This window comes from Kogia breviceps, chromosome 3 (genome assembly GCF_026419965.1).
Source record: "Kogia breviceps isolate mKogBre1 chromosome 3, mKogBre1 haplotype 1, whole genome shotgun sequence".
Lineage (NCBI taxonomy): Eukaryota > Metazoa > Chordata > Mammalia > Artiodactyla > Physeteridae > Kogia > Kogia breviceps.
This window is the reverse complement of record NC_081312.1, coordinates 76,814,385-76,825,278: the sequence shown is the minus strand read 5'-3', so window position 1 is coordinate 76,825,278 and position 10,894 is coordinate 76,814,385. Positions and strand designations below refer to the sequence as shown.

Sequence of the window (10,894 nt, the reverse complement as noted above, 5' to 3'; positions counted from 1 at the left end):
TGGTGACGCAGGGGACACGGGTGGGAGCCCTGCTCTGGGAAGTTCCCACATGCCGCAGAGCAGCTAAGCCTGCACACCACAACTACTGAGCCTGCACTCTAGAGCCTGCGAGCCACAACTACTGAGCCCATGTGCCACAATTACTGAAGCTTGAGCGCCTAGAGCCCATGCTCTGCAATGAAAGAAGCCACCACGGGCTTCCCTGGTGGCGCAGTGGTTGAGAGTCCGCCTGCTGATGCAGGGGGACACGGGTTTGTGCCCCGGTCCGAGAAGATCCCACGTGCCGCGGAGCGGCTGGGCCCGTGAGCCATGGCTGCTGAGCCTGCGCGTCCGGAGCCTGTGCTCCACAACGGGAGAGGCCACAACAGTGAGAGGCCTGCGTACCGCAAAAAAAAAAAAAAAAAAAAAAAAAGAAGCCACCGCAATGAGAAGCCCACGCACCTCAAGGAAGAGTAGCCCCGGCTCACCACAACTAGAGAAAGCCCACGTGCAGCAACGAAGACCCAAGGCGGCCAAAAATAAATAAATGAATAAATAAATTTATAAAAAATAAAAAAAGACTTGCTACATTCCTTTTGATGACAAAATATCTTTGCAAAGCTGGCTTTTAGGAGGTCGTCTGATAAAAAAAGTAAGTACTGTGTGGAAATCAGCACGGAACAGGAAATGAGGGTAGTAGTGCTGGACTCCAAGGTTTGAGAAGTTGGGCAATGCCCAACAGGCACACACATTCCATTAGTAACTATTTGTGCTTATTTAAGAAAAAAACAAAGAATCTTTTTTCTTTCAACTTGTCTGTATTATTTTTTTCAAATGGTTACTAAGTTGTTAGGCACCAACTACCTAAAAAGCAAAACTCTTAGGTATTTCTTTTGACCTAGGGGGTGCTGTGAAAAAATTTCTGAGTTCCTAAGTGCCCTATAAACTAAGAAACTGGGAACCTCTGGACTGGGGTATTGCAAACAGATCAAAATGGACTATGGTCACTTGGCTTGAGATGGGCTAAAGAGAAATAATAGACATTTAATAGACATTTCATATATATGATCATTAAGTATTTGCTGTATGCCAGTGTTCACAGTGCCCCAGATACACAGACACACACACATATACAGACACACACAGAACGCCTAAATCTGTACCCTTTAAAGGTAAAAATCCTGTGAGGAAAGCAATGAGAGATGCAAACAAACCAAGGTTAGAGGTAGGATGGGACCCAAGGGCTTGATGCAATCTGGAACCTGGGCCCTTCTGTTGGACAGACCACTAAGATGTGTCTTGAGGAGGCCTGCTAGGCCTCATAGGGTAATTCATAGGGCCATTGGTGAATCCGAGATTAAAAAGATTGGGGGTCCAAACGATTGTTCAGAAGCTTGGTTGCTGAACTTGAATTCAGAATAAAGTATATTGTGTGGTTCTGAAGGTTATGTGACCCTGGCCAAGGTGCAATCTGGTAAACTGTCCTTGCCTGTCATATAGCAGTACATTTCTTTGGTGCCCAGAATGTTTATATATTCTGTAGGTTCCTCTTTACATGACATAGGAGAAACATTACAGAAGACTGAGCCTTGTCCCTCAGTTTTCCTTTTGTAGATATATTGAAGATCATCTACACTTACTTTAGACAGAATCCATTAAAATTAATTAAGGGAATTCTCTGGTGGTCCAGTGGTTAGGACTTAGTGGTTTCACTGCTGAGGGTCAGGGAACTAAGATCCCAAAAGCCGCCCCGCAAGGCCAAAAAAAAAAAAAAAAAATTAGTTGATTAAGTTTGTGCTTTCTTAGATGTAATTATGTTCTACTCTTGTTTTTTGTGTAAACTGGATTGGATTTGAGGTGTTTAAAAAGAAACTTTCAGCAATCAAATATTGATAGATATTACCCTTGGGCTGATTTTTACTTATGACTGAACTTACCCATCATTCAAAATCATGCTTTCAGTGTCTCAATTGTACAGAGTCACATTACTAAGGTGAAACTTTACCTTTAGATCACCCTGTTGTTACCTTTGCTAAAATTACTGGATGAATAAGGATAATAATAATAATAATAATCCAATAATAACAATAGAATAAACCGTTCATTTGGCACTGTGCTCAGTTCTTTATATATGTTATTTTTGTGTTTACATATATTGTCATTACTCTTGTGTCCCTAACACTAGAACAGTTCTGGTACATAGTTAATGCTCAATAAGTATTTGTTACATGAATGAGATAGAAACAGGACTGGGAAACAGTGGTTTGGGCCATGGTGTTGGATAACACAGCAAGCAGGAAAGGTTAGAGCTCAGGAGAGTGGAAATAGGTAGAGGATTCCAATAGCTAAGCAAGGACAATTTGTGATTTGATGTGAATTTGGTTAAAATTGTAAAGTGGAGGCAGAAAATAGCTAAATTCTTACAAAGACGTTATGTTATGCTGCGTAGTTCTGTCACAGGAATTTTCATTTTGGGGAAGAATCCTTCTGTAATTATCTGAATTCCTTGAATCAAGTATCCTGTAAATCAAGGGTCTGTCTGCATTTCCCCATCCCATCCCCACCCTATCTCCATCCTTTGTCTGTGTCAAGGATCCAGGAATTGTGTGTGTGTGTGTGTGTGTGTGTGTGTTTTCCAATAAAACTTTATTATATGTTACAATTCTTTGTAAATACTACTGTTTCTTATTTATATAACAATTTTTAGATATCCATAATAATGAGTAAAGAATGTATGGAAGTAAGTATTCTATGAATAACTTATAATTTGGGGAATACTGGGGAAATTCCTGGAAATCCCTATTTCTCATTCCCAAATCCCAAAGCTTACTATCTATAGGGAATTTGGAAACACCTGGAGAAGGGGATTTGCTGCATCCTCCTGCGAGGATCCTGGGATTCTTACCCGCAGAAATTTTTCTTCTCATCTGGGCCTGGATTTAGACCCCTTATATGTTCTCCCATATCCTGTAACCTTCAGAGCAGCATTATTGCTAGAGTCGACCCTTTTTCCTTTGCCCAGGAAGCAACTCAGACACAGGCTCACTTAATTTTATTCTGGGTTTGCACCAGTAAGGTTTAATTTTTTCTCTTTTCAAGTCTCTCATGATTTGCTGTAGACACAACCAGGAATGGGGTTGCAGGTAGATGGTTCGGGGGCTCTCCTCCCGACTTCTACTCTCTTCCCTCATAGGCTTCCGTGCCGGAAACTCCGGACCGGCAGTTAGAAATGGGTGCAGAGGCTAAATGCTGGATGCTCCCACCCCTCCCCCGCGGTGGGTAGGGTGAGGGTAGAGAAAGGTACTGCAGCTGGGAAGACCTCAGATTACGTTTACAACCTAGCCTCCGGCGATTGAGTCACCATGGAGACGGGGCCAGCCGCGTACTCGCCTGCCATTGGCTGGGGATATAAGCCAGCGCGGTGCATACAATGAGCTGTGTGGATCGTACCCGGTGACTGGCGGTAGCTCCGCTCAGTGGAGTAGGTCTGAGCGGAGAAGGGCAAAGTGATCGAGAGGGCGTCGGCGGGACCATGGACGACGGGTGAGGCGGGCACCAGGCCCAGGGAACCCCGTAGGCCCCTGGGGAGGGGAAATGGCTGTCGTCGAGAACTGGAAACCCAGCACTCTGGGCCCCGAGGGGGCCAGGAGAGGGAACGAGTGCCCCAGGGATGCAGAGAGGCCTGGCTCAGAGCCCAGTGTCAGGGGCAAGGCGGCAGAGCAGTGGGGCGGCCCGCGCTGGCAGGGGCGCGCGCGGGAATCGAGCAGGGGTGGCGCCACCAGAGCAGGAAGGGGACACGTTGGTAGACCGTAGACTACTCGCAGAAGGAGCCGGTGTGTGTGTTTGTGCACGTGCACGTACGCGTTGCGATGTGAGTGTAGAGGGACCGTACTCCCCCACCCACATACAGGGAAGAGGTCTTTTAACCCACGTGCTCGTCACAGATTCCCATTCTAGAGTCTAGGTAAAGCCGCGAGGTACTTTTGGTGCCCATATCTAGAGTTCCTCTTTCAGAGGAGAGATTGCTCACGTCCCTCGACAAGGCCTCTCTTTCCTCCAAGGTGGAGGTTCAATTAAGTTGGGGATGTCGTCTCCGAGGAGAGAAGGAAATTCTTATTCACTGAACTGAGCAACAGATCCTGCCTACTCCCCCCACTTCATCTTTGAAAACCCTTATTTCGGCTTTGGTCCTTGAAATCCCAGCCCAAGTCTCCAGCAATAGGGATCCCAGTGGCTTTTGGGTGCCCAGGGATTCAGGGCATTCTTGGGAGACTGATGGCCAATGAGGAAGTCCTGTAAGCTGTGGCTAGATGTGCTGGGTGGCCAGGGCTTCACACATATTTCATTTCCTTGGCACCTCTTGGGGATGCTATTTGATTAACTTTTACCATCTCACTGCTTCTCTCTTCATCAATCTATGACCCCGGTTCTATTGCGCCGACCCGGTCCCTTACCCAGTTACTTCCCTGAGGGTAGCCCGGTGTATTGTGAAGGCAGCACTTCTGAAGAAAGAGGTTTCCTCTGGAGGCTTGGTTAGTTGTGTTCAGCTCTATCACACCTCAGTCGTCGTTTCCTCCCCTGCCCAGTCCCTTGTCCTTGTTTTTTCCAAATAGGCATGAGAGAATTGGACTAGAATTGTGAGAAAAATTCCCAGATGATTCTTGGGGATGTCTGGGTTCTGTGTAAGTGTATGCCTTTAGGTCTCTGAAGGGCAAAGGACCTTGGACCTTGATGAAGAGAAGAAAAGATGGGAGAAGCCAGGGAGGAAACACGGGCAGGGGGGGAAGTTGTAAAAGAGGTTCAAGTGCTGTGGACATGAACCATGATTTATGGAGTCAAAGGTCTTTGGAGCTTGTTAGTAAATTTTTAATTCATTTTCAAACTGAGCCTATAAGATAGGTGAGGCTGATTACATTCCTTTGCTTTATATTAGAGGAAAGAATTTGAAGCACAAGTTACTTGCCTAAAAAAGACAAAATTGGGACTAGAATCCCTGTTGAGTGCTGCTTCCTCGAGACCAGAATTCTGAAACCTGGGTTTTGAATCAGAATTACCTGAGGCACTTTTGTAAGAAATAGAGATTCTGGGGCCTCTCCCCATTCTGTAGGGGTGGGCTCCAGAGTCTATTTTTCACAAGCTGCTGCTGAGAAACTTATGCAGTCAGTTCTGCTCCAGCTGTTGACAACCAAAATTGTGGCCTGGGTTTGCTTTTTTGTGCAGTAGCTTGTCTAGCTCCTTGGCCAACTTCTCTGTCCCCTGTCACCTTGGTACCTCAGCCAGCCTTTCTACACTGAAGGTCATTAGTTTATGATACCCTTGGGATGGAAGTGAAACTCACCTTGGTTTTCCTTTTTTTCCTAGATTCACATATGAAGATTATCAGAACACTGCAAAATGGCTTTTGTCTCACACCAGACACCGACCTCAAGTGGCGTTGATCTGTGGTTCTGGGTTAGGAGGTCTGAGTGACAGATTAACTCAGGCCCAGATCTTTGACTACAGTGAAATACCGAACTTTCCCAAAAGTACAGGTGCTGGCAAGGGGGAGGAGGGATAGGACTGAGGGATATTGATGTGGATCTGATGGGAGGGCAACGCTTCTACACCCTGGCTATCCTCTATAGCTGTTGACTAGAGACAACTGTTGTAACAGAGGGAAAAGCCCACCGAGAATCAGAATGACTTTAGAAGGAATTCCCCCAGTAGAATTGTTTTTTAGTTTTTTAGTTTTTTGTGTGTGTGGTATGCGGGCCACTCATTGTTGTGGCCTCTCCCGTTGCGGAGCACAGGCTCCGGACACACAGGCTCAGCGGCCATGGCTCACGGGCCCAGCCGCTCCGCGGCATGTGGGATCCTCCCGGACCAGGGCACGAACCCGTGTCCCCTGCATTGGCAGATGGGCTCTCAACCACTGTGCCACCAGGGAAGCCCTAGAAATGTTTTAGTAGGGCATGTTTATGTCAATGGTACTGTATGATGACATATTTCCTGTGCTTTAATGACTCAGCTCCTTAAAGCTCTACAACTCTTTCCCCATACACACCATGGTCACCACATCCTCACACACTTCTCATTTCTTTCAGTCTGTAGCCTAAGTGGAAAGAGCAGTGCCTGTAAGCTCCCAGACAAAGTCAAGCCTTCCCTGTCCCATGTGCTCCTGCCATTCCCAATCTCCCCAGCTCTAACCCCAGTCCTAGGGTAAGGCACACACTAGTGCACAGCAACAAATGAACACACAGACTTCCATGTTCTTGCAGACAAATACCCAGGTGATATGTGAATACACAAGACTTGATTCACACTGACCCTTTGGAGGGGGAAAGCACCCCCTATGCACAGTGGAGTTCTGAGGATAGTGTATCCAGCATCCTAATAGCAGCCAAAAGCTCTAAGGCTGGGTTTCCGTGGTGGTCCAGTGGCTAAGACTCCACACTTCACTGCAAGGGCGTGGGTTCGGTCCCTGGTCGGGGAAGTTCCGCATGCTGAGGATGAGGTTTAGAGAAGGGCCAGGTGAAATAGGGCCAAGTAAACGACAAGAGTAGTTTATTTGGTTTACTTATTAATTTCTCAGATAACTAACTTCTGTTGGTTTATTTATTAATTTTTCAGATTCTACTTTCCTTCCTCTTTCCCCTGGAAAGTTAAGAGGGTTTTTTTTGTTTGTTTGTTTGTTTGTTTTTTTAAATTTTTTTGCGGTATGCGGGCCTCTCACTGTTGTGGCCTCTCCCGTTGCGGAGCACACGCTCGGGACGCGCAGGCTCAGTGGCCATGGCTCATGGGCCCAGCCGCTCTGCAGCATGTGGGATCTTCCCGGACCGGGGCAAGAACATGTGTCCCCTGCCTAGGCAAGCGGACTCTCAACCACTGCGCCACCAGGGAAGCCCGAGTTAAGAGTTTTAACAGATATTTTTCATGCCCTTTGGAGCAAGATTGGGAGACCAGAGCAGGGAGGTGGGGATGGGGTTGGAGAAGGAAATATTAAAAAGTGAGAGAAGGGAGTGCAAAGTTTTCTAAGAGAGATAGTAGTGACTCTGGCTCTACCCATCACTCCTACCACTGCACTAAGTAAGTGGATTAATTTTTTAAAACTTTCTCAATTTACTTTTTATACTTTATTTGGGTTTCCCTAACTGTGTCACCTCTGCTCTATTACTGGTAATTTCTTTTTTTAAGTAAATTTATTTTACTTATTTATTTAATGGCTGTGTCAAGTCTTCGTTGCTGCGCACGGACGTCGTCAACGGTTTGCGGGCTTCACAGTGCGGTGGCTTCTCTCGTTGCGGAGCATGGGCTCTAGGCGCGCAGGCTTCAGTAGTTGTGGCGCGTGGGCTCAGTAGTTGTGGCTCACGGGCTCTTGAGCGCAGGCTTGGTAGCTGTGGCGCACGGGCTAAGCTGCTTCGCGGAATGTGGGATCTTCCCCGACCAGGGCTTGAACCCATGTGCCCTGCATTGGCTGGCGGATTCTTAACCACTGCGCCACCAGGGAAGCCCGGTAATTTTTTTATAAGCTCCTCAATCTCTGAGTATCCCTCAACTCTCCCTCTTTGTTTTGGTCCCTCTCCCAGACCATCCATTCTCTAAGGGATAGGTTGGCCATGTCCATTAAAGGAGAAATGTTAGATGAGAGAAATGGTAATAATGGTTACTATGTCTGTGTGGAGCGTTATCTTTGCACTCCCATGCCCCTGCATGCCCCATTCAGGGCACGTATTCCCACAAAACTGTTTTGTGGGTCACAAAGGAGACTTGTATGGGTCTAACCTCAGCCCCTTTCCTTGTTCCTAGCCTCCTTAGGAAGCTAGAATATACCATGAGCTCCCTCTCAGGAGGGAGGAAGCATATAGTTTAGTTAGGGTAATAAGGATACAGATTTTGAGAGTTTTGGAGATTTTGGAAAAGAGGTCTATAATTATGACACTCGCTGCATTCCTTATTACTCACTTATTCTATTTTTTATTCTTTTATTCTCTTGCAGTATGGCTTTCTCATTCTTTTGAAATTTCTTTAAAAAGAAACTGATTTGTGTTCACATTGAACATCCTCACCCCCATAGCTCTAATCTCAGGATGTACTTATATCTAAGTTTATGATTAATTTCTGTCTCCCCCACCAGACTTAAACTTTCTGAGAGTGGAGATGATAATGTTTTCTTTTGATTAATTATACCCTCACCTGTTGAGCACAGTGAGTTGGCTTAGAGTATGTACTCAGTGGATATGTGTTGTATGAAAGCATCTGTCCATGCATTTCCCTTTCTTTTTTGTATACAGTGCCAGGTCATGCTGGTCGACTGGTGTTTGGGATCTTGAATGGCAGAGACTGTGTGATGATGCAGGGCAGGTTCCACTTGTATGAAGGCTACCCGCCCTGGAAGGTAAATCAGGGACACAAACCTGATTGGGTCTGGACGAAGGGGGAGAGAGCTTTCCTATTTTATTACCTAACTACCCAGGTAGATTTTTGGTCCCCTTCTTTCTCGTCTTTTATGCTGTATATCATGTTTATCTGCATGGGTGGATCGGTGACATTTTAAAGAACACTCTGATCTTTTATCTTTTGCTTCTAAGGTGACATTCCCAGTGAGGGTTTTCCAGCTTCTGGGTGTGGACACCCTAGTGGTCACTAATGCAGCTGGAGGGCTCAACCCCAAGTTTGAGGTTGGAGATATCATGCTGATCCGCGATCACATCAATCTACCTGGTTTCTGCGGCGAGAACCCTCTCAGAGGGCCCAATGATGAAAGGTAGCTATCCTGCTCCTTTTTGTATAGATGGGTAGGCTCTAAGGACTTGTTTGGGAGTTGGGAGAGAGCTTACTCTATTCCATTAATCTGAGATAATCCAACCTGTGCCCTAGGTTTGGAGTTCGTTTCCCTGCCATGTCTGATGCCTACGACCGGGATATGAGGCAGAAGGCTCACAGTACCTGGAAACAAATGGGAGAGCAGAGAGAGTTACAGGAAGGAACCTATGTGATGGTGGCAGGCCCCAGCTTTGAGACTGTGGCAGAGTGTCGTCTGCTGCAGAAGCTGGGGGCAGATGCTGTTGGTGAGGAGGGAAACTTGGCTGGAAGCTTGAAGAGGGAGGGTTCTGGTAAAATAAGATGGAAAAGCCCATCTGGCTTCCCTGGTGGCTCAGTGGTTGAGACTCCGCCTGCCGATGCAGGGGACACGGGTTCGTGCCCCAGTCCGGGAAGATCCCACATGCCGCGGAGCTGCTGGGCCCGTGAGCCATGGCCGCTGAGCCTGTGTGTCCGGAGCCTGTGCTCCGCAACGGGAGAGGCCACAACAGTGAGAAGCCGCGTACCGCAAAAAAAATAAATAAAAATAAAAAAATAAGGTAGAAAAGAGAAAAAGATTGTAGACCTAGATGATAAACTGAAAGAGGGCCTGACTTAAGGGAAGATTGAATTAAACTGACTTGAAAGGTGGTGGGAGGTTTGCATTGTAGCACCAACTCACCACTCACCACCAAGGGCTCTAACCACTGTAATGCTAATGATCGGTCCATAATTTGATGACTGTTTCTGATTATTTTAACAAATATCATTATAGCCAGCTTCTATACCCTTTGGCTGGAAGATAGAATTGCCTCATTAGAACTGACTTTAGAATGACCACAAACAGATAGAAATTTCTATTTATAAGAGATGTGTAAGGCCCTCTGAGGCCCGACTCTTTTAGGCAATACAGAACAGCCTAAGCTTGACACTAATTTAGCTGCTTCTTTGGATGTTTTCTTTTTTTTTTTTTTTTTTTTTTTTTTTTTTGCGGTACACGGGCCTCTCACTGCTGTGGCCTCTCCTGTTGCGAAGCACAGGCTCCGGACTTGCAGGCTCAGCGGCCATGGCTCACGGGCTCAGCCGCTCCGCGGCATGTGGGATCTTCCCGCACCGGGGCACGAACCCGTGTCCCCTGCATCGGCAGGCAGACTCTCAACCACTGCGCCACCAGGGAAGCCCTGGATGTTTTCTTGATGCTAAATTGTCAACGAGGTGATTAATGGAGGTGAGGAAAAGAGTCATTTGCGGATCCTGACAGTTGGTTTCCCTCTTTCTCCACATCAGGCATGAGCACAGTACCGGAAGTTATAGTTGCAAGGCACTGTGGACTTCGAGTCTTTGGCTTCTCCCTCATCACTAACAAGGTCATCTTGGATTATGAAAGCCAGGAGAAGGCCAGTCACAAGGAAGTACTAGAGGCCGGGAAGCAAGCTGCACAGAAATTGGAGGAATTTGTCTCCATTCTTATGGCTAGCATTCCACTGCCTGACAATGCCAGTTAACCAGCCCTGGAGGGGTCTGGCATCTCCCTTCTGGGATGCAAGGAGCTGCTACCTACTTTGGCCTCTTGCTGCAGTCATGTGCCTCTGCCCTTAGGTAATGGCAGAAATGAGAGTCACCTGCCCTGCTTCTCCCACCAGACCTTTCTGGTACAGAGTGCTAGAAGGCTCAGTTGTCATCACAAAATGATTTCCACCCCTATTCCTCCTTAAGAGCCCAAGCCCTACCACACATCCAAGGATTTGCCCAGGATTTGACTTGGGGCTGTCGAACGCAGCCTAGTAGCTACTGCTACCTTTTTGAGATGATCCTCTTACATTCCTGGGGGCTCAGCTCTTCTCCTCAAAGCACTGGAGACCACACAAGGAACAGCCTCTTCCTTTTGGAGTTTTATACTATCATATTTTGAGAATAAAGAGAAAGATGAAATAATTTCTTTATTTTTGTGTAATTTGGGATAAGGGTGGGGCACAGGCCGAGACTGGCATGAAACCAATCATGAGACCACATGTCTTGTGGTTTGACTCTCAGACAGCTAAGAATTGAGGTAGATGGTATGTGAATGCAGGAAAGGATGGAGGAAAGGCAAAGAGGTGAAAGACAGTGTTAGAAGATAAGGAAGGACTGTACATGA

General features: G+C 46.7%; 1 protein-coding gene across 3 annotated transcripts; it reads left to right on the top strand.

Moving 5' to 3' along the window:
• Positions 1–2,996: 2,996 nt before the first annotated feature.
• PNP (purine nucleoside phosphorylase) lies at positions 2,997–10,686 on the top strand. 3 transcript variants are annotated; one of them, XM_059057439.2, is made up of 6 exons: positions 2,997–3,522; positions 5,341–5,510; positions 8,250–8,353; positions 8,547–8,722; positions 8,836–9,026; positions 10,045–10,686. In XM_059057439.2, exons 1-6 carry the CDS (start codon positions 3,512–3,514, stop codon positions 10,260–10,262), a joined length of 870 nt encoding a protein of 289 aa, XP_058913422.1. In that variant the 5' UTR covers positions 2,997–3,511; the 3' UTR covers positions 10,263–10,686. The 3 variants fall into 3 exon arrangements, with proteins under 3 accessions (XP_058913422.1, XP_058913423.1, XP_066886792.1); XM_059057440.2 differs by having other exon boundaries at positions 3,194–3,522; positions 5,341–5,504; XM_067030691.1 differs by lacking the exons at positions 2,997–3,522; positions 5,341–5,510 and adding an exon at positions 7,104–7,471.
• Positions 10,687–10,894: the final 208 nt, after the last annotated feature.